We start from the raw sequence: 22,119 nt of genomic DNA on the forward strand, positions 1-22,119 counted from the left end.
AGGGATAGCGAGATCCCCCAGGAATGCTGGGATCACAAGGATGGGGAGATCCCCCAGGAATGCTGGTCCCGGGGGAGGTGGGGCTGGAGGACCCCCCAGCGATGCCGGTCCTAAACAGGGCTCCCAGTTCAGGGGAATGGCGGATCTCTGAGAATGCTGGATCACAGGGATGGGGAGATTCCCCAGGAGTGCTGGACCACAGGGATAGCGAGATCCCCCGGGAATGCTGCTCCCAGAGGATGTGGGGCTGGTCCTGGGGTCCAGCAGGGCTCCCAGTTCAGGGCCCGGGGAGTGCCCAGAGGTCCGGCTTTGGTAGCCCCGGATTTGGTGGCCCCGGCCTCGGTGACCCCGGGCCGGGCCCCGCCCCCAGTCCTGACTCCACCCCTTTGCCCGACCCCGCCCCTCGTCGTGGCCCCGCCCCCTCCCGGCTCTTGCTCCTCCCGGCCGCCAGGGGGCGCCGCTCCCCGCGCGGTGCCGCTCTGGCGGACGGCGCCCTCTGTGGGCCCGGTGGCGGCGCGGGCGCGGGGCCCGAGGCGGCGGTGGCGGCCGCGGCCATGTCCCGCCGGGGGCCCGCACAGGTCAGGGCCCGCCCGGGCCACGGGCCACGGGCCGGGATGCGCGACGGGACACGGGACGGGGCGGGCCGCAGCGGTGCTGGGTCAGGGGCGTGCGGGGGTCCCACGGGGGAAGTGGCACTGGGGGTCAGGGGGGTCCCTCAGGGTCCGGGAGATGGGGGGACAGAGGTGCACGGGGCGGTCCTTGGGGGGTGACAGCCCGGGGGTCTCCGGGAGAGCTGGTTCTGGGGGGTTGAGGGGTTCCCCAGGAGAGAGGGTGCTGGGGGAGCCCCCAGGGGGGCTGGGTCTGGAGCCAGGGGTGTCCCTCTGGATCCTGAGTGACAGCTCGGGAGGACGGGGCTGCCCCAGGGATATCGGTTCACAGGGGTGAGGGGATCTCCCAGGGACGCTGCTCCTGCGAGAGGTGGAACTGGGGAACCCCCCAAAGGTGCTGCTCCTGGGGGCTCCCCTGGGGTGTCCGTTCAGGGGGCCTCCCTTTGCTCCATGGGAAGGTGGGGACAGGGGGACGCGGGGGTGGCGGCCAGGCTCTGGCAGATCCCTGCGGAATTGGGGTCTGGGGGTGTCCCTCGGGGCTACCGGGGGGTCCCGAGCGAGTCCCCATTCCCTGCCCACCCAGACCCCTGACCCTGCATCCCCGCAGGTGTCGGGCAGCCTCCGGCGGAAGGCGGCACCGGGCACGGCCCCGTCGGAGCTGCAGGAGCTGCGGAGCCGCACGGAGCGCGCGGAGCGGCGGCTGCTGGCCTGCGAGAACCTGGTCGGGGAGCTGGGCAGCGGCCTGGCCGCCCTCAGCACCCTCCTGCAGGGCTACGGGCAGCTGCAGCAGCGCCTGCTCAACCTGGAGAACCTCCTCAAGAACAGGAACTTCTGGATCCTGCGCCTGCCCCCTGCCTCCGGGGGGGAGATCCCCAAGGTAGCAGCGGCGCTTGCCAGGGATCCTGGGACCGTGCAAGGCTGGGGGCCGAGCTCCTGTGTGTCCCGAGCCAGGCGTGGTTCCAGGGAGTTCCCTGTGATTCCAGGTGCCGCTCACCTTCGATGATATCTCGGTGTATTTCAACGAGCTGGAGTGGGAGAGGCTGGAGCACTGGCAGAAGGATCTGTACAGGGCCGTGATGAGGGGCAACTATGAGACCTTGGTGTCCCTGGGTAAGGCCTGGGGGGCTGGAGCTCATGGAATCGTGGGTTTGGAAGGCTGTGAGGTGGTGAGGCCCTGGCCCAGGTTGCCCACATCCCTGGCAGTGTCCAAAGCCAGGTTGGATGGGGCTTGGAGCAGCCTGGGATAATGGGAGGTGTCCCTAACTTCCACTAGAGGGAAATGTTCCAGCCAAAGCTTTTCCCTCATTTGGGATTTTAGTTCGTGTTCTGCTGGTTAAGATCCTCTCTGCCTCAGCTGCCTCTGTGCTTGGGGGTGGGTCTTGCCTTGGGGCCAAGGAACTGTTTGGAGTAGGGATGAGGTGTTTGTGTCTCCGCCAGGACTGGGACAGGGGATGAGGGTCACTGTTGGAATGTGCCAGACTAAAGACACAGCCCAATCCTAATCCACCCCCCATCCTCTGCCCCACGACCAGACTACGCCGTGTCCAAGCCTGAGATCCTGTCCCAGATGGAGAGGGATGAAGAGTTCAGTTACAAGGAGGTTCAGGAGTCCCCATGGACACACACTGGGGATGGTCAGGAGCTCCTCTGGGCAGCAGAAGAGAGGGACGAGGCAGAGGAGGCTGCAGGAGATGGAAGCTCCATGGGAGCTGCCCCAGGTGGGTGCCAGGAGGAGGTGGCTGTTCCTGGGGATCTCCCCTTCCTGAGGAAGGAAGGGCTCCATGGACTAAAAGCACCCCAGAGCACCGTGAATCTTCATTCCAAGAGGAATGGCTGTGCTTGGTGGGATGAATCCCATGGAGAACAGAGCCTTGCAGGCGGGTCTGGAGCAGTGGGAAAGGCCTCCTGTAGGACTGGGGCTTCCAGAGACATTCCTGCCTGCTGTGGAGGGACAGGAAACGGGCTGGGAAGTGAGGAACTGGGAGCTGAGGTGGGAGGAGGAGGCTGGAGCTGCTCTGCTTGTCCTGGGGGAACAGAGGAGTGTGGGGAGCCCTGGCGTGTGGATTTAGAGTGGGAGGGCTGGGCAGGAAGGTGGGAGGTGCTGGAAAGGGACAGACAGACCCAGACAGAGCTGGGAGCAGCAGAGGTGTGGGAAGAGCCGTGGTTGAGGGCTCTTTCCTGCAGGATTGAGGAGCTGGGAAGGTTAAAGGCTCCTCAGGAGAAGCTGGGCAGGTGCTGTGCTGTGGGAACACTCACCTGGAGCCCAGGTGGGAGTTTGGGGAGAGGAAAAGGGACACAGAGGGACATCTCCTTTGGGCTTCATGTTCTGTTACTCAGAGCTTCTCTCCTGTGTGGATCCTGCCCGGGGCCAAGGAGGCAGCTCTGCCACTGGGGTTGGAGGTGTTTGTGTCTCTGCCAGGGCTGGGAGAGGGGACAAGGCTCACTTTGGGAATCTGGCTGGATAAAGGTGCAGTTAAATCCTAATAAAGCTCCTGTTCTGTGCTCTGGGAACAGACAGTGCCAAGTCCAAGCCCAGCAGCTGGACCTGCATCGAGAGGGATGAAGAGCCCAGCAACAGAAAGAGTCCCAAGCCCTCATGGACCCAGAGTGGGGACAGCCAGAAAACCCCACAGATACAGACTGGGGACAGCCAGGAATCCTCAGAGACACAGATTGGGAGCAGCCCAAAATCCCCACGGACACGGAGTGGGAACAGCCAGAAAATCCCACAGATACAGAGTGGGGAAAGCCCAAAAGCCTCATGGACACGGAGTGGGAACAGCCAGAAAACCCCACAGACACAGAATGGGGACAGCCAGAACCCCCCACAGACACAGAGTGGGGACAGCCAAAAATCCTCATGGACACGAAGTGGGAACAGCCAGAAAACCCCACAAATACAGACTGGGGACAGCCAGAACCCCCCACAGACAGAGACTGGAGACAGCCCAAAATCCTCATGGACACGGAGTGGGAACAGCCAGAAAACTCCACAGACACAGAATGGGGACAGCCAGAACCCCCCACAGACACAGAGTGGGGACAGCCCAGAGTTCCCATGGACACGGAGTGGGAACAGCCAGAAAACCCCACAGACAGAGACTGGGGACAGCCCAGAGTTCCCGTGGACACGGAGTGGGAACAGCCAGAAAACCCCACAGACACAGACTGGGGACAGCCAGAACCCCCCACAGACACAGACTGGGGACAACCCAGAGTTCCCGTGGACACGGAGTGGGAACAGCCCAAAGTCCCCAAGGACACACAATGGGAATAGCCCAAAGTCCCCAAGGACACAGAGTGGGAACAGCCCCAAACCCCCACTGAGACAGACTGGGAACAGCCCCAAGTCCCCACAGGCACACAGTGGGGATAGCCAGACACTGCCTCAGACACAGACTGGGGACAGTCAGAACCCTCTCCAGACAGGTGTCCCCAACAATCAGAAGCCCCCACAGACACCAGGAGAGATGGAGCAGCAGGAAGAGGCTTCGGGAGAGGATCCCATGCCCACGGAAGCTGGCCCAGGTGAGTTCCAGGCGTGCCAGGGAGGATGTGCTTCTCTTTCCCCAGCTCTCCAGGGCAGAGGAGCATGGCTCTGGTGCTTGGAGAGGCATTGCCAGCGAGCCCTGGGATGTTGTCACAGGACAGTGGAAGAAGGTCTGGACACGGGAATGCAGCCTGTGGAGGTGGTGGGGTGAGGCTGCTCTGTGAGTTGGTGGCATGTGGCACCTTGCTGTCCTTCCCTCCCAGCCCTCCCTCTGCTTTTGGCCCATGTGTGGCTTCACTCCAGTTCCTCCTGACACCTTCCAGCCTTTCCACAGAATTGCTGGGGTTGGAAAAGCCCTCTGAGATCACTGGGTCCAACTGTCCCCCAGCACTGCCAAGGCCCCATGTCCCCAGGTGCCACATCCACAGATCCTGCAGGAACAGGGGACTCCAGCACTGCCTGTTCCAGGGCTGCACAGCCCTTTCCAGAAGGAATTTTCCTGATAGCTGTTCCACATCCTGGCTCTTGAGCTGCAGCTTTCTCCAGCTCTTCCACACACTCCCAGCAATCCCTGGTTCATATTGCTGGAGTAGGGACCTGGGAGGTCCCCATGGGTCTTTCAAATCCCTGTTCCCTGCAAACAGAACTCCCCATCCTGATGATGAACGTGATGTCCCTGGGGGACCGTCAGCAGGGGACGGTGGCAGAGGAGGACGCGGAGATGGAGGAGGACCCGGCAGAGCCTGACACTGGTGAGTCACTCTGTGCTGGGGACATGGGGCCTGGCACGAGGGTGGGAAGCAGCTTCCAGAGCTGATGGGCTTGAAATAGGAAGGGAAAGTGAAGCTTCAGGGGTTCCTTTTATTTTTTCCTGCAACATCATCATGTGGGTTGAGAGGTGGGTCCCTTGTGCCACTGGTCCCAGTGGCACCCGTGGAGGGCTCAGCATGGGAGCCCTCCAGGGATGGGCACTCATCCCTGCCCTGGGCCACTGTGCCACGGCTGGACAACCCTTTTGGGGAAGGAATTTTCCCAATATCCAACCTGAACCTTCCCTGGCATAGAGGGAGGGGAGCTAGAGGCCATTTCTCCTTGCCCTGTCCCTATACCCTGGCAGCAGAGACCTCCCTGGCTGTCCCCTTCTGTCAGGGAGTTGTGCAGAGCCACAAGGTCCCCCCTGAGCCTCCTCTTCTCCAGGCTGAGCCCCTTCCCAGCTCCCTCAGCTGCTCCTGGGGCTTCAAACTCTTCCCCAGCTCTGTTCCCTTCCCTGGACATGATCCAGCCCCTCAATGTCTTTCTTGTCATGAGAAGCCCAGAGCTGCCCCTGGAACTGGAGGTGCCCCAGTAGTGCCAGGACAGGGAGGGCCCTGCTCCTTTGTCACACCGGTGCTGACACCAACATGGTGCCTCCGTGTTCCAGAGGAAGCCTTATCCATGGAAGATGAAACACCGTACGAAGGGGCTGCTCCCGAGGACATCAAGGTGAAGGAAGAGGAGCCTGAGCTGCTGGCAGAGGAATCCACCCCCTCTCCCGGCTCAGAGATCCAGAAGTGTCCCAAAAACGAGCTGGTGAAAGCCAAGATGAAGAAGAAGCCGAACCGGTGCGAGGCCAGCAACCTCCTGATGGGCAACTGCCGGCGCGGATACGTGCGGGAATGGTCCCACCCCTGCACGGAGTGCGGGAAGCGCTTCCGCCTCAAGATCAACCTCATCATCCACCAGCGCAGCCACGCCAAGGAGGGGCCCTACGAGTGCCCCGTCTGCGAGATCGGCTTCAGCACCAAGCGGCACCTGGACCTTCACCGCGGCATCCACGTCAAGGACAGAGCCTTCGGCGCCAAGGTCTGGGGCAACGTGCACCCCGAGCTGCGCATCCGCCCACGCAGGGACCTGTGCGGCACCGGCCACGCCGCGGGGGCCTGGCTGGGCCAGCCCAAGGAGGAGCCCGACAGAGAGGGCCTGGCGGGCTCCGGGATCGTGCAGCCGCCCAACCCCAGGCAGAAGTGCCCCCTCTGCAAGAAGTTCCTGTCCTGCTCCACGTCCATGCGGCGGCACCTGAAGACCCACGCGCGGGACCGGCCCTACTGCTGCAGCTCCTGCAACAAGTGCTTCACCCGCAGCAATCACCTGCTGCGCCACAAGAAGATCCACGAGAGGGCTCTGGCCATGCTCCAGCGGGAGGCCAAGGCCCAGCCCCCTGCTGCTATCCTGCAGCACCAAGCTCCCGAGGCCCAGAGGAGCCCTTCCCGAGAGAATGGGAGCCCTGAGGCTGCAAAAGCGAGCCTGCCCAATGTGCTGCTCTTGGGGACAACGCCACTGGGGCTCCCGGGCAAAGGCTCCCCGCTCCCTGACTGCATCAGGAAAGCCGTGCAGCCCGTGGTCCAGCTGGGATCCAGGGCAGTGGCTTCAGAGATGACAGAGAAATGACAGATGACAGACCCTGGGACAGATCTGAGCTGTGCGTGTCCCTGGAAGGAAACTGCGAGTTTGTTGGGTTTGCACCTGGTGGGACACCAAAAATGGGAATCTGCTGTTTTTTAGGAGCTTCCTGGGTTGTAGAAAGAATGGGAAGCTTGGAGACCACAACAGAGAGCAAATTGCAGAAGCCTCCAGTGATCCATAATGCTTCACCATTCCACTGACTTGGTCCTGTTGGCTGTTACTTGGAATTTTCCCAAGCTGACATTCCTGGGAGATAAGTAGGTGAATCCTGGTCAAACAGGAGCAGAACTTTCACATTCTGATGTTGGAGCTGACCCCTTGCATTGGGAAACACAACTGGAGAGGGCAGGGAGAATGGAATGGAGCTGGCAGCATTCCCATGCAGCCCTTTGCTCCATGGAACAAGTGTCCTGACTGAGATACCAGATGGAGAGTGACATCGCTGAGACCCCACCACATCCTGGCCACCCTGGGGAGGAGATCAGCCTACAGCCCCTCCAGCAGGTTGGGAACACTGGAGCTTTGCACTGGAAGATCCATAGGACAAACCAAACCCCAATATTCTGTGCTGGCATATTCCAGGGATGCCAGCAGGTCCACAAGGAAGGCCACAGGCACCCTCAGGACCATCCTGCACGGGTGCAGAGTGATTTTAGGAATACTTGACAGCCCAGCAGCCAGCCCCATGCTGCAGCAGCACCCTAATCCCTGTGGATCTGCCTGCACTGAGCAGCCCCTCAGCTCTGGAGGAAACTCCCACTCTCCCAACCACAGCTCGTCCCCTTTTGCCCAAAATCCCACCTTAATGAATCCTATGGGAAAACAGTTCTGCAGCTACCTCAGTCAGGGAGAGGGGACCTGCCCGGAGGCAGCCAGTGGAAGCCAGGCCTGGCACTGCCCCAGTGTCCCCTGGAGCCACCAGAGCAGTGTCCATGGCCAGAGCCCCACGTGCTGGGTGTGCACAGGGAGCACCTCCCTCCCGGAGCCAGCGCCACATGGACACAGTGGAGCAGCTGTTGGGACTCCTGCATTTCGTTTTTCAGGTTGTTGTTTGTTGTTTTTTTTTTTGAGCTGTTTGATGTAACAAACATCCTGAGATCTCTGTCCCTCTCTGAGCAGTGAGCACGGGAAGGCTTTTCCCATCTTTCATTCCGAGTCACTCCCAAGGTGTGATGGTGCTGCTGTGGGAAGCTTTGGGAGCTGAGGGAACACCTGTGCCACATCCAGGTGTGATCCTCAGCCACCTCCTGCTCCATGGGACAGACAGCAGCGTCTGAGCTGCTCCATAGAATACACACGACATCCCACTGCTCCTCTGGGCTGGTCTCACACTTCCTGCCCCTGGGATTGCAGTGTGGAGCATTCCCAGCCTGCAGCAGGAGCTGGGAGGGGTGCCAGTGGCAGACACATGACCATGGATCTGGCAGTGAGCCAGTGGCTGGTTATCCCTGTTATCCCAGCCCAGCAGAGATCCAGTGCTCCCCAGTTGATCCCAGGGGCATGGCTGAGCTGGTGTGTCAGTGCTGAAGGCCAGCAGAAGGGCCAGCAGCCCAGCCTGGCATTTCTAAATCTGCTGTGACCGGGAGCAGTTTCCTGCGACATTCCCGATCCCTTTCTCAGGCTGTGGAATCAATAAAGTTACTTGTCTCTATGTCTGGCTGCTTTGGGGGCTGTGCTGGTGCCTGTGGGCACAGAACTGGGATCAGCCAGGACAGCTCTCAGCACGAGGGTTTTGGGAGTCACTGCCAGCAGCTCCAGAGCCCCCAGGCCACTGGGAGAGTTGTGGAATGCCAGGAAGGAAGCAGGGAAGGGCAGGGGATGGAGTGGCCCTGGCCACCATGGGCAGGACATGTCCCTCAGCACTCCCAGGGAGTCCCACAGTGCCACAGTGCCCACAGATCCTACTGAGAATCCAGTGGGGGATTCCTGTGTGACTGTTCCACATTACCAGCAGGTAGCTCTGCATTCCTCCCCTGATGGCCCCATCTCTATTGAGCCAGGGATGTCACCCCCCAGCTGCCCCGGAGCACAACAGGAGAACAGTCAGCTCAGTCTTTTATCTGATTCTCTTCCCGGGCTGGTCCGGCTGCCCAGCCCCCAGAGCCTTCCCGGGGCTATCAGCTGCCCCCAGGCCGCTGACTACTCCCAGCCCCCCTCCCTGCACAGTGGTGGAGTTCAAACAACCCGAGTTCCACCCCGGGATCTGACAGAGCCGCTCCTCTGCTGAATCCACGGGGCAGCGGCACCGCCGGGTCAGCTCCAGTCACTGACCCTCCTCTGCTGCCCCGGGGCCAGTCCCATCCCACCCTGGGCCCTTCCCTGCCGAACAGCACAGCAGGCTCCCTCCTTCTGAGACCCAGGTGCTGCCACGAGTCCCACAGCATCAGCACAGCAGGCTCCCTCCTCCTCCTCCTCCTCCTCCTGCTCCTCTTCCCGAAACCCACGTGCTGCCCACGCGAGTCCCACAGCACCGTGCACAAACTCCCGGTGCTGCCACAAGTCCCAGCTGCCCGGCGTGTCCCCCGCTGAAGAACCGCTGTCCCTTCCCTTCTCCATCCCTCTGGCTACCGATTGTCCTGGCTCAGAGCCTCGCAGGGCTCCAGCTCCGGCTCGTGTCCCGGCAAGCTGCCGGCCGGAGAGGCGGCCACGGCGTGCACCTTCTGGTGGTGGTTCAGCGACTGCCGGTGCCGGAAGCTCTTGGTGCAGCCGTGGCACTGGAAGGGGCGCTGCTGGGTGTGCCGCCGCTGGTGCTCCTCCAGCGACGCTTTCTGGGGGAAGCTCTCGGCGCACTCGATGCAGCGGTAGAGCCGCTCCCCGACGGCGCCGCCGCCCCGCGCCGGCCGGCCCGGCCAAGCGCTGCGGAGCTGCGGGCCGTGGATGCGCTGGTGCTTCTGCAGGTGGTGCTTCTGCACGAAGCCCTTGCCGCAGGCGGGGCAGCGGTACGGCCGCTCGCCGGTGTGGATCCGGTAGTGCTTGTTGAGGTTGGACTTCTCGTTGAAGCTCTTTCCGCAGGCCGGGCACTGGAAGGGCCGCTCGCCCGTGTGCAGGCGCTGGTGCCGCAGCAGCGCGGCGTGGTGCGCCAGGCTCTTCCCGCAGGACGTGCAGATGAAGGAGCCGTTGCTCTTCCTCTCTCGGCTCTGCTGCCGAGCCAGGAGGTTCCGCGTCAGCCGGACGCTCTTCCAGCCCGGCGGCAGCGCCCGGGGGTCGTCCTGGGCACTCTGCTGCTCCCAGCCGGGCTGCGGCGACGCCACCTCGGCCGCGGGGTCTTCTCCCAGCGGCATTCCCTGGGCCAGCGCGAACGGCTGCTCCGTGCCCGCGCCCAGGGCGTGCTCCGCGGGGAAGGGCAGCCCCGGGGCAGGGTGGGCCTCCACCGGCACCACCACCGGCTTGAATTCCCCCAGGCAGAATTCCCCCAGGCCCTCCCCGGCCGCCTTGGGCCCGGCCACGCCGTGGCTCTCCCAGGACACCGGCTGCTCCTGGCTGAGGGGAACCTCCTCGTCCAGCCTGACCGCGGGCACCATCGGCAGCGCCAGGAGCTCGGCTCCGTCCTCCTGCGGCTGCTGCTCTTCCGTCTTGATCACGATCATCTCACCTGTGGAGACACCGCAGCTCATTCCCGGGAAGGGAAGGCCTCCCGTGCCTGCAGCTCCAGAGTGGGGGCGGGAGCAGAGGTGAGAGGAACTGGCAAAGAAAGAAAGGGAGCAGGAAGGGATTCCCAGGAGGAGATGAGGTGAAGGGGGGCTGTCCAGGCAGCTTGTGGGACCTCAGGGACACTATGGAATCACGGAATTAGTGACGTTTGCAAAGCCCGTCAAGATCATCAAGTCCAATCATCAACCAAGCACTGCCAAGGCCACCACTGTCCTGTGTCCCCAACTGCCACATCCACACAGCTTTTAAATCCTTCCAGGAATGGAGACTCCACCAGTGCCCTGGGCATGCTGAACTCAATGAACTATGGACTGACAATACAATCCTCACAAAAAAACCAAACCAGAGGGAATGTGAAGGCAAAGCTGAGGTGCAGAGTCCTCCATCCTGGAGAGAACCCCATCAGGAGTGGCAGAGTTTAAGTGTGTGAATCCAGGGAAAAGGATCAAAGCAAAGCCTCCCCAAAGCAGGAGGGAACATCCACCCACAGGTACCAGGCTCCAGAGCCACCCTCACTGAGCCTTGCCCCAGGTTTTCCCATTTTCCATCCTTAAGAACGCTGCCCAGTCTGGGCAGGTTGTCAGTGCCCACCCTCAGTCCCCTTCACTGTCACTCACTGTCACCAAGCTGTCCTGGCACCGCTCCCTTCTCCGACAGCCCGGGGCTCCCTGGATCCTCCCTGTCCTCGGCTGGTGGCAGCAGTGCAGGTTTGGAACCAGCATCCTCAGGCCCTGGGAAGGAGGGAGCAATGGGATGAACTGCTGACAGTGGGGACCACCCAAAGCCGGGTCCTGGAATTCCAGGACATCTGATCACACGGGCCACTGGCAGCCAAACCAGGCACGGGATTTTTGCTTATCCCAGGAAGTGTCTGATGGACACTCAAGCTCTAAAAATTCAGCCCAAAATTAATGAGTACTAAAACATAGGACTCTCTGCAGCAAATCCCTGCAGGGTGATCCATGTACAGCCCATATCCCAGGAAAAAACAGTGCAGGAACACCGGCTGCAGGACATGGCACCTGGAATCCCCCCATGTTCCATGTGGGGAAGGTTTGGAAGCTGCATCAGCCCAGGGATGAAGATGTTTCCGACATGATCTGAGTGATCCTCACCGAGAGGGACCATGGCCTCGTAGTTCCCCTTCCTGGCGATCCCACGGAGCTCCCGGCTGCCCACGCTGCTCCCCAGCTCCTGCTCCGGCAGATTGGCCTCCTCACCCTCGCCCGCCGCTGGCACCTGGAAGTACAGGAGGCTCCACCTGGGGGTCCCCACTGAACCCCTCCCAAGCCCCTGGGGGTCAGGAGCTCCTATGGACAGAGCCATGTCTGGGGGGACATCCCCAGACATCCCAGCAAGGCTCAGCTGTTCCTCCCCAGACCGGGGGCAGATTCCCAGGATCCATCCTGGCAGCAGGTGAGCAGTGACCCCTCAGGTGGGAGCAGGACAGTGGCATCATCCTACATCACCCCAGTAGGGCCCTGAAATGTGACTGAAACACTTGGGGCGAGTATTCTGGTCCCCCTCTTCCCTGGGGACAGGGACAAGCACCAGACAAGCCCTGTCCATCTGGCTCTGAGCAGCTCCTGAGAGCCAGCAGCCCTTCCCATGGCCACATGGTCACCTGGGGCACTTTCCCACTGCTTTGGGCACATCTCTGTCACCTGTGGCCTGTCCCTATCACACTGAGCACATCCCTGAGAGCTGGGACACATCCCTGTCCATCTTTGGCACATTCCCATTAGCTGGCGCTTGTCCCCGTTTGTCACCGCTGGCATGTCCCCGTTATGTGGGGCTTGTCCACCTCAGCTGGGGCTTTTCCCCATTACCTACACCCCATCCCTGTCACTGAGGGCAAATCCCTGTTCCCTGGGACTCATCCTCATTACCACGGGCTCATCCCCATCCCGTTACCCAGAACTTGTCCCTGCCACCGCTGGCATGTCCCCGTCCCCATCCCTCAGAGCTTGTCCCCGTCCCCGTGGGCTCAGCCCGATCCCCATTCCCCGGTGCCCGTTCCTTTCCTCATTCCCTGTGGCTGGTTCCCGTTCCCCGGGTCCCATCCCCGTCCTTCCCCGGGCCCACCGTGCCCCCGTGCGGGCCCGTCCCGGTTCCCTGGGCCCCGACCCTGTGGCGGTTACCTGTGTCCGCTCCCGGGCGGTCCCGGTGCCGGCGCGGTTGCCCCCGCAGCGGCAGCGGCGGAGCTGGCGCTGGATGCGGCGGAGGCGGCGGGAGTTGTCCCTGAGGAGCGCGGCCAGCCGGGCCCCGCCGGCCCGCACCGTGCGCTCCAGCCCCGCCACGCGCCGCTCCAGCCGCTCCAGCCGCCGCTCCGCCGCCTCCACGCTCCGCTCCAGCCGCCGCTCCGCCACCGCCACCGCCCGCAGCGACAGCCCCGCCGGGGCCGCCCCGCCGGGGCCCGCGCCGGGATCGGGGCCCGCGCCCTGCCAGGCCTCGGGTGCCCACTCGGGCTCCTGCTGCGGGGGGAAGAGGGCGGTGAGGGGCGGCCGGGCCCGGGGTCCCGCCGGGGGTGCGGGGGTGCCGGTGCCGGGGGGTCCCGCCGGTACCTGCGCGCGGCCCCACTGGGCCATGGCCGCCCCTCGCCGCCGCCGCCGCAGCGCCCCCTGCCGGCCCCGCGCAGCCCGCGCCGCCCCGCCCGCGGCCGCCGCACCGAGAGACCCCGGCCCGGCCCCGTTACAGCCCCAGCCCATCCACAGCCCCATCCCATCCCACCCCATCCCATCGACAGCCCGACCCCACACTATCCCCATCCCATTCCATCCCACCCCATCCCATCGACAGCCCGACCCCACACTATCCCCATCCCATCCCATCCCATCCCATCCCATCCCACCCCATCCCATCGACAGCCTGACCCCACTCTATCCCCATCCCATTCCATCCCATCCCATCCCAGGATGAGTCAGGCTGGAAGGGACCACAGTGGCTCATCTGGTCTCACTTCCCTGCTCGGTCAGGGTTATCCCAGATCACATGGCACAGGATTGTCTCCAGACCATTCTGGAATATCTGGTGATGTTCCAGTGAGGGAGGCTCCACACCCTCTCTGGAGAATCTGTTCCAGGGTTCAGTTGCTGCACAGGGTGGAAGTTCTTCCTCCTGTCCAGGTGGAACTTCCTGAGCATCAGTTTCCTGCCTGTTCCTCTTGTCCTGTTGCCCGGTCCCACAGCAAAGAGCCATCTCTATCAGTCCCATCCCATCCTATCTCCATCCCCATCCTGGTTTCTATCACATCCACATCCCCATCCACCCCCATTCCATCCATCCATCCATCCATCCATCCATCCATCCATCCATATCCTCTCTCATCCCCATCCCACCCTACCCCTATTCCATTCTCATCCCATCCATCCCCACCTGTGCATGGACCACAGCTCCAGCCCTCAAATCCCCAGTGCCCAGCAACCCCCAGTGCCATTCCCAGAGGCCCATCCAGACCCCCAATCCCATCCCACCCCATCTCATACTGGGACTGCAGCCCCCCAGCAGCAGCTGACACCCCCCACCCAGTGTTCCATTCTCACTCTCCCATCACTCCATCCCCCCACAGGTCCCATTCCTGGTGCCACCCACCCAGCCAGACCTGGCAGGACCCTCCCAGAACCCCCTCAAGGAATCCACGTGAAGCATCCTGGTTTCTACAGCATCTATTGGCACTCTCCAGAAAAGGGACCCACTCCCAGCATCCCACCCGCCCCACCAGGTCTTGGGAACAAGGAGCCCCCTCAGATGGGCTGGGCAGGTATCTCCTGTCCCCACACCAGGACAGGGGAGCCAGAAAATGTTGTCCATGTTCCAGCCTTCATTTGGAGAGGGATAGAGGGGAGAAGGTCTGACAGTGGCCTCCAGTCCCCAGGAGATCACTTCAAAATCCAGCAGCAGCATTGCATCCCTGGGGGTCACTTCAAGATCCAGTAGCACCATCCTGTTCTTGGGAGGTCACCTCAAGGTTCAACAGCAGCATCTTATTCCTGGGAATTCCTCGAAATTCATCACGTATCCCATTCCTGAGAGGACACCTTAATGCCCACCAGCAGCAGCATCCCATTCTTCACCTCAAGATCAGACAGCAGCTTCCTATCCTAGGAGACAACTTAAAGTCCATCAGCAGCACCCTGTGTCCGGGACGTCACCTCCAAGTCCATCAGCAGCATCATGGGAGGTCACCTCAAGCCTCTCAGAGGTCACCTCAAATTTCAGCAGGAGCTTCCCACCCCTGGCTGTACACCCTGAGATCCAACAGTGGCCTCCCATTCCGGGAGGACACCTCAAGGTCCCACAGCAGTGCCCCATCCCTGGGGGGTCACAGCCTGGCTTCCCACCCCGTCTCCTGCCGCGGGTGCCGCCACGACGGGCCCCGGGTTGGCGCAGGCGAATGGCCGCTCCTGCCGCCTGTGGATCCTCTGGTGCGCCTTGAGGTGGGAGAACCTCTTGAAGGTCTTCTGGCAGATGCCACACTGGTGGGGCCGGACGCCCATGTGCATCCAGTGCTGCCGGACAAAGTCTGAGACCCAGGTGAAGCTGCGGTTGCAGCAGGGACACAGGATGAGGTGGTGGCCGGAGTGCCGGCGCTGGTGCACCGTCAGGAAGACCTGGTTGGAGAAGGTTTCCCGGCACTCGGTGCATGTGTACATCACTTTTCCAGGTGGCAGCGAGCACCTGGCAGGGCCGGGCTCCTGCCACACCGTGCCACAGTCCCTGCTCGGGGCTTGTGGCTGGGAGGACGGGCACAGGGTCTGGCTGGGACACTCCTCCGGCTTCGAGGCCTGGCAGGTCCCATTGGGTGCCCAGGTCTGGGGCTGGGATGTTGGGCACTGGGATGCCGGGCATGGCCCCTGGCTGGGACACGCCTTTGCATCCAAGGGCTGGCAGGTGCCATTGGGTGCCCAGGCTTGGGCCTGGGATGTTGGGCATGGTGTCCCTTGGCTGGGACATGCCTTTGCATCCAAGGGCTGGCAGGTGCCATTGGGTGCCCACTCTTGGGCCTGGGATGTTGGGCATGGTGTCCCTTGGCTGGGACACGCCTTTGCATCCAAGGGCTGGCAGGTGCCATTGGGTGCCCAGCCTTGGGCCTGGGATGTTGGGCATGGTGTCCCTTGGCTGGGACATGCATTAGCATCCAAGGGCTGGCAGGTGCCATTGGGTGCCCAGCCTTGGGCCTGGGATGTTGGGCATGGTGTCCCTTGGCTGGGACACGCATTTGCATCCAAGGGCTGGCAGGTGCCATTGGGTGCCCAGGCTTGGGCCTGGGATGTTGGGCATGGTGTCCCTTGGCTGGGACATGGATTTGCATCCAAGGGCTGGCAGGCGCCATTGGGTGCCCAGGTTTGGGGCTGGGATGTTGGGAATGGTGTCCCTTGGCTGGGACATGGATTTGTATCCAAGGGCTGGCAGGCGCCATTGGGTGCCCAGGTTTGGGGCTGGGATGTTGGGAATGGTGTCCCTTGGCTGGGACACACCTTTGCATCCAAGGGCTGGCAGGCACCATTGGGTGCCCACTCTTGGGGCTGGGATGTTGGGAATGGTGTCCCTTGGCTGGGACATGGATTTGTATCCAAGGGCTGGCAGGCGCCATTGGGTGCCCACTCTTGGGGCTGGGATGTTGGGAATGGTGTCCCTTGGCTGGGACACGCCTTTGCATCCAAGGGCTGGCAGGCACCATTGGGTGCCCAGGTTTGGGGCTGGGATGTTGGGCATGGTGTCCTACTGGGACACTCCTCTGGCTTTGAGGCCTGGTACGTCCCATTAGCTGCCCAGGTTTGGGGATGGGGTGCTGGGAATGGCACCTGGCTGGGACACACCTCCAGCTCCGAGGGCTGGCACGTCCCGTTGGCTGCCCAGGCGCGGAGGTGCCGCCTGATTTTCTTCTTGGACATGAACTTGCGGTCGCAGTGGACGCAGACATAGGGCACCCAGTTGGTGTGGCCACGCTGGTGGATCAGGAGGTTGATCTTCAGCAGGAAGGTTTTCCTGCAGATGGGGCAGGAGTAAAATTCCCGGGCGGAATTTCGCTGCCAGGCCATGGGCCGGCCCACGCAGGAGTCCTTCTCTGGCTCCCCTGGGCTGGGATCTGCCTGTTCTGTCATTTTGTGGATATCTGGGGTCACCTCCTTTCCTGGTTCTTCAGGAATGTTGGCCACCAGATCTTGACCAGTATTCCCTGAATCTTTCACAGCCTCCTCTTCCTGACCCTTGTCCTCTTCCAGACCCTTAGAGGGTGTTTTGGGCATTGATGGCTTCTCTGCAGCAACCTCCTCCTGTGGCACCTCCATTGGGATCCCCACTTCAGCATCTCCTGGGAATTTTTTGGAATCCAAACATCACTTTCCACATGGTTTTAAGGCATGAACAGCAAAGGGCTTTGCTCCCACCCTCCCTCCCTCACTTCCTGCCCTGTTCCCAGCTAGCACAAATCCCAGTCCCACTCTCCTCTTCCAGCTCAGTCTCTGGACTGTTTAAAAGCCAGGAACAGCCACAGCTGATCCCAGGAGACACCCCAGGAACAGTTTGAGGTGGAAAACATCACCCAGGGAGACAGGGGACTCTGACAACCACCCCGGGGCTTGTCTGGGCAGGTGCCCCAATGCCACGCCGTATCCCAAACAGTTTCAGGGCTGGTAACAGGATTTGCTTCCCTTTCCTGGAAGCCCCAAGCCTGGAGAGAGGCCCAATAGACACCCCCAAGCTGCTGGCTCCACCAAGGAGGGCTAAGGGTTCTGCCCCAGTACCTGCTGCAGGGGGAGAACAGTTCTGACCCATGGCTTCCTGACAGTGCACGGAGAGCGGGCGGGAAGGGGACGGGGTCGGCTGGCTGAGATCCGCCAGGACAGCGGTGGCTTCCAGAGGGACGGGTGCTGTGAGGGCAAGAGCAGTGATAAAGGTGGGTGAGGAACAGCCAGGCAGGGGGCCAGGACCCCTCACAGCAGCAGCAGCAGCAGGATTTGCCAGGCACTCACGTGTGCTGCAGTTCTCTGGGACCGCTGGGCTCCTGCTTTCCTCCATCAGGTTCCCACTCTCCTCTGCTTGGTTCCCACTTTCCTTTGCAGGGCTCCTGTTTTCCTCTGCTGGGCTCCTGTTTTCCTCTGCTGGGCTCCTGTTTTCCTCTGCTGGGCTCCTGTTTCCTTCTGCTGGGCTCCTGTTTTCCTCTGTCACATCCCAGATTTCCTTTATCAGGTTCCCACTTATCTCCACTAGGCTCCAGCTTTCCTCCACCAGGTTCTCGCTTTCCTCCACCAGGTTCTCGCTTTTCTCTGCCACATTCCCACTTTCCTCTGGCTCCCTGCAGCCCCTCTCCATTGTCTCTGTCTCCAGCAGTGCATCATTGCTGGTGCAGTTCTGTTGGGCTGGCTCTGTGGAGGACAAGGACATTTGGATTCACCAGCATGCAGTGAAAAATCCCATTCCACTGGGTGTCAGGATCCCTCACACCCAGCAGCTGCTGGGGCAGGGGCTTCCAGGCTATCCACATGTCCCAGCAGGAGTTCCCTCACAGTGCACACCTCCCAATCCCTGGGAGTGTCCCAGGCTGGAAAAGGCTTGGAGCAACCTGTACTAGTGCAAGGTGTCCCTGCCCATGGCAGGGGCTTGGAAAGAGATGAGCTTTAAGATTCCTCTCAACCCAAACACAAAATTCTGGGATTCTGGGATTCACAGTCCCAGTGAGCAGCCAGAAGCTCATGGCACAGAAGGAACACAGTGTCACCCACCTACAGCCAGCTCTGGGGACACCTCCGCTGCCTCTGGCTCCGATTCTGGTGGCGTGCTCAGCTCTTCACTTTCCAGCTGCAGTAACAGCTCAGGCTTGGACAGGGCACAGTCTGGGCAAGAGCAGGACAGACATCAGGAACATGATGGGACAGGGACTCTGCACCCACAGCTGGGCAACAGAGCCAGTCCCAACCCAGGAAACTTCATCTCCAACCGCAGCCACGACGGGAGTTATGGATGCAGACAGGAAACAGCAGGCAGAGCTGACAAGGAATATGGAAAACAGCCTCTGACAGTCCCCTGGGAACAACTGCATGAAAACCCATCCTTGATCTGCCACTGCTACAGAATTCCCTGTTCTCCCAGAAATTTACCTTGCAGATAGGAAAATACCCTGAGTGATGGGAAGGGAATTGTGAGGCTCCTGACTGCATGAGGGCAGTGCTGAGGAACCACCTTGAATCCTGGGGGCAGTTCTGGGCCCCCCATGCCAAGGAAGACATTGAGGGGCTGGAGCGTGTCCAGGGAAGAGAACAGACCTGGGGAACAGAGCACCAGGAGCTGGGGGGCTCAGCCTGGAGAAAAGGAGGCTCGGGGAGACCTTCTGGCTCTGCACAGCTCCATGACAGGAGGGTGCAGCCAGGAGGGAATCAGGACCTGCTCCCAGGGAACAGGACAAGAGGAAACAGCTTCAGGAGGAGGGTCAGGTTGGATTGTAGGGAAAATTCTCATGGGAAGGGCTGTCCCAGGCAGAGAATTTTGGAGGTGACAACCCAGGGAGATGATAACACCAACAATGTACCTGTTCTCCACGAGGAAAAGACACCAAGCACTTACTACCCTGTCCTGCGACTCCCTGCCACGCTCCAAACGCTGCCGGAGGGGACAGGGGAAAGGGAGGATTATTTGAGAGCTGGAGATTGCAGCAAAAGGCAAAGAGGCAGAGAAATGACCCCAAGAGAGCTCCCTGGGGCTGCCAAACCGGCGCAAACGCAGCCTACACAGGGACACCAGCATCTCGTAGTTGCCTTCCATGACGCTCCGGTACATTTCCTTCTGTCCCTCGTCCAGGCTTGCCCACTCCTGCCGGCTGAACCGCACTGCCACATCCTCGAACTGCACCGGGACCTGCAGCACCGGCTGGGATGGGGGACAGGGCAGCTACCCCGAGCAACTCCCAGACCCTCAGACCCCCCCAGCCCTTCAATAGCTCCAAAATCCCATACGGAGATCCCCGTGCTTATTCCCAGTCTCCTAAACCAGCCTGCTCCCGGCAGCCCACTGGATTCATCCCCATCTCCTGGAACCCACCGCAGCTCCCTCAAAGAGCTCCCAGATCCCCAGGAGTCAAACGGATTCATCCCCAGTTTCCTGAAGCCCACTGCTGCCCCCTGAGGAGCCACTCGAGCTGCTCCCGGCCAGCCGGGAATGCACTGGATTCCCATCCCGTCTCCTGAAACCCACCGCAGCCCCCTCAGGAGCCCCCCAAACCGCTCCCAGCCCTCCAGAGCCCCATGGGCGATCCCCAGGCTCCCTCCCAGCCCCAAACCCTCCTTCCAACAGCCCCATAAGCGACCTCCAGCCTCCCCTTCAACCTCCCACCAGCCCCTCAGTGTCCTTCCCAGTCTCACTCCCAACCTCCAGCCCCACAACGACCCCATAAGTGACTCCCCCATCCCACTCCCAGCCCTCCCCGCCCCTCATCACTCCCCTAAGCGCCCTCAGTCTCACCCTCAGCCCCACAAGCGACCCCTCCTCGCCCCCTCCGGGACTCCCCCGGTTCGCCCATCGCGGCTCTCACCCCGTGGAGCTGCAGGGCGGCGAGGGGCAGCTCCCGCAGCGCCGCCTCCGCCCGCTCCATCCGCCGCTCCAGGGCCTCGAGGCGCGCCTGGAGCTCCGCCATGGCCCCGCGCCGCCACGGCCGGGGCGGCTCCGCACGGCACACACCGCCGGAGGGGCGGCACCGAGAGCCAGGAGGGGTGGGTTGGATGGATGGAGGGAGGGATGGGTTAGGAGGGCGGCACCGAGCGCCCGGAGGGGTGGGTTGATTGGATGGATGGGGCGGTGGGATGGGTTGGGAGGGCGCCACCGAGTCCCAGGAGGGGTGGGTGGTTGGATGGATGGAGGGATGGGTTAGGAGGGCGGCACCGAGCGCCCGGAGGGGTGGGTTGATTGGATGGATGGGCGGTGGGATGGGTTGGGAGGGCGGCATCGAACGCCCGGAGGGGTGGGTTGGATGGATGGAGGGATGGGTTAGGAGGGCGGCACCGAGCGCCCGGAGGGGTGGGTTGGATGGATGGAGGGATGGGTTAGGAGGGCGGCACCGAGAGCCCGGAGGGGTGGGTGGGTTGGATGGATGGAGAGATGGGTCTGGAGGGCGGCACCGAGCGCCCGGAGGGATGGGTTGGATGGATGCATAGATGGGCAGTGGGATGGGTTGGGAAGTGGTTGAGTGGCAGCTCCCGGAGGGTCGGGGTCGATGGCACGGGGTGTGGCTGCAGGACAGGGCCCTGCTGGGCTCGGTGTTGTTTGCCTGCTTCATCACTGGCCTGGGTGAAGGGGTCGCTGAGGGCTCAAAGCTGGGAGGAGTGGCTGAGCACCCCGAGGGCTGTGTGGCCCTTCCGAGGGAACTCGGCAGGTTGGACACATGGGCACAGAGGAAATGTCTGGAATACAACAAGGGCAAGCGCAGGTGCTGCAGCTGGGGAGGAACAACCCCAGGTACCTGCACAGGCTGGGGGTGACCTGCTGGAGCAGCTCCGTGGGGAAGGAACTGGGGGTCCAGGGTGACAATGAGCTGTCCCTGAGCCAACAGAGTGTGCAGGGGAAAAGAGGCCAATGGGATCCTGGGGTGCATTGGGAAGAGCATTCCCAGCAGTTCAGGGAGGAATCCTGCCCCTGTGCCCAACCCTGGAGGCACCTCTGGGTGCTGTGTCCAGCACTGGATCCTCAGCACAGCAGGGACAGGAGCTCCTGGAGCCGAGCAAGGGCCTGGAGCATCTCGGTGCCCAGGAAAGGCTGAGGGAGCTGGGGCTGCTCAGCCTGGAGAGGAGCCCCAGCTGAGAGGGCCCCTCAGCCCTGGGTGTCCCTGGGTGCAGGGAGGGTCAGAGCAGGGCCAGGCTCTGCTGTGGGGGGCCCAGCAATGGCACCAGAGCCACGGGCAGGGACTGATCCCAGGAATTCTCCCGGCACAGGAGACAGAACTTCTGCCCTGAGCAGTGCCCAGCCCTGAGCAGAGACCAGAGAGGCTGTGGGATCTCCCTCACCGGGGATATTCCAGACCTGCCGAGATGTAATCCTGAGCCTTGTGCTCCCTGCTGGAGCAGGGAGGTGCCACCAGTGACCCACTGTGGTCCCTTCCATTCAGGAATTCTGGGATTCTGTGTCCTGCGGGGAACGCCGCTGCGGTGGAACCCCGGGGGGGTTTCCTGCCATTCCGATCAGCATCAGCTCCTTCCCGGTGACTGACAGCTGTCAATCACTGCGGGGGCTGCCGGCCGGCGGGGGCCGCTGTGGCGGCGGCGGAAGCAGAGGAGGAAGAGGAAGCGGCGCTTCTTGGCGGCAAGGGAGGGAAAGGCGGCGGCGGGGCAGGGCAGGAGCGGCGGCGGGCAAGGGCCGGTGCGAGCGGAGAGCTCCAGCTCCGCTGCGGGAGGCACGGGAAGGAGCGGGCCGGCCCCGGTGTGCGGCGGCCGAAGCGAGGCTCCCCTGGCCCGCTGTGTGCCTTCGGCAGCCCCGGTGCCGCAGCCGGTCCCTGCGCTCCGCCGCTCCCGGTGCGGGGATGGAGCTGGCGGGCGGCAGCACCATCTCGCTGTGGACCGTGGTGGCGGCCGTGCAGGCGCTGGAGCGCAGCGTGGCCGCACACGCGTCCCGCCTCTTCAGCCTGGAACACCGCGCCGGCAACAGCGAAAAGAAGCACCTGGACTGCGAGAAAATGGTCGGGGAGTTCGGGAACCAGCTGGAGAGCAAGTGCGCGGCGCTGGGCACCCTCGTCCAGGAGTACGGGCGGCTCCAGAAGCGCCTGGAGAACATGGAGAACCTGCTGAAGAACAGGAATCTCTGGATCCTGCGGCTGCCCCCCGGGCTGGAGGCCCCCAAGGTATCGGATGGGTCTTTAAGGGGCCTAGGGGACAGGGACAGCGCAGAGGTTCCTCTGCTCCTCACCTCAGCCTTCCGCCATGGATATCATTCCAGAAGATCTCTGCC

At 62.3% G+C, this 22,119-nt stretch overlaps 4 protein-coding genes across 5 annotated transcripts in view; 2 read left to right on the plus strand and 2 right to left on the minus strand.

Annotated features, from left to right (window-relative positions):
* Window positions 1–429: 429 nt before the first annotated feature.
* Window positions 430–8,191, plus strand: LOC139605040 (zinc finger protein 398-like). Its single transcript, XM_071456414.1, has 7 exons — window positions 430–578; window positions 1,216–1,485; window positions 1,592–1,718; window positions 2,141–2,326; window positions 3,123–4,136; window positions 4,743–4,850; window positions 5,519–8,191. Exons 1-7 carry the CDS (start codon window positions 555–557, stop codon window positions 6,523–6,525), a joined length of 2,736 nt encoding a protein of 911 aa, XP_071312515.1. The 5' UTR covers window positions 430–554; the 3' UTR covers window positions 6,526–8,191.
* A 391-nt stretch (window positions 8,192–8,582) lies between these two features.
* Window positions 8,583–12,834, minus strand: LOC139605050 (zinc finger protein 398-like). 2 transcript variants are annotated; one of them, XM_071456430.1, is made up of 5 exons: window positions 12,756–12,834; window positions 12,333–12,665; window positions 11,307–11,430; window positions 10,809–10,922; window positions 8,583–10,132 (listed from the first exon to the last, which is right to left on the minus strand). In XM_071456430.1, the coding sequence occupies exons 1-5, from the start codon at window positions 12,777–12,779 to the stop codon at window positions 9,105–9,107; spliced, it is 1,623 nt and encodes a 540-aa protein (XP_071312531.1). In that variant the 5' UTR covers window positions 12,780–12,834; the 3' UTR covers window positions 8,583–9,104. The 2 variants fall into 2 exon arrangements, with proteins under 2 accessions (XP_071312531.1, XP_071312532.1); XM_071456431.1 differs by having other exon boundaries at window positions 12,333–12,662; window positions 12,756–12,800.
* A 1,007-nt stretch (window positions 12,835–13,841) lies between these two features.
* Window positions 13,842–18,486, minus strand: LOC139605041 (zinc finger protein 775-like). The gene is made up of 4 exons (XM_071456415.1): window positions 17,916–18,486; window positions 17,166–17,558; window positions 16,938–17,063; window positions 13,842–16,504 (listed from the first exon to the last, which is right to left on the minus strand). The coding sequence occupies exons 2-4, from the start codon at window positions 17,503–17,505 to the stop codon at window positions 14,478–14,480; spliced, it is 2,493 nt and encodes an 830-aa protein (XP_071312516.1). The 5' UTR covers window positions 17,506–17,558; window positions 17,916–18,486; the 3' UTR covers window positions 13,842–14,477.
* A 1,859-nt stretch (window positions 18,487–20,345) lies between these two features.
* The window catches only part of LOC139605010 (uncharacterized), a 30,044-nt gene continuing 28,270 nt past the window's right edge, over window positions 20,346–22,119 (plus strand). The window contains exon 1 of the mRNA XM_071456343.1: window positions 20,346–22,012. Coding sequence (XP_071312444.1) covers window positions 21,695–22,012 — 318 coding nt within the window. The 5' untranslated portion in view covers window positions 20,346–21,694. The remainder of the gene's footprint in view (window positions 22,013–22,119) is intronic.

This window comes from Agelaius tricolor, unplaced genomic scaffold (genome assembly GCF_023055355.1).
Source record: "Agelaius tricolor isolate 1412-34295 unplaced genomic scaffold, bAgeTri1.0.p SCAF_58, whole genome shotgun sequence".
Taxonomy (NCBI): domain Eukaryota; kingdom Metazoa; phylum Chordata; class Aves; order Passeriformes; family Icteridae; genus Agelaius; species Agelaius tricolor.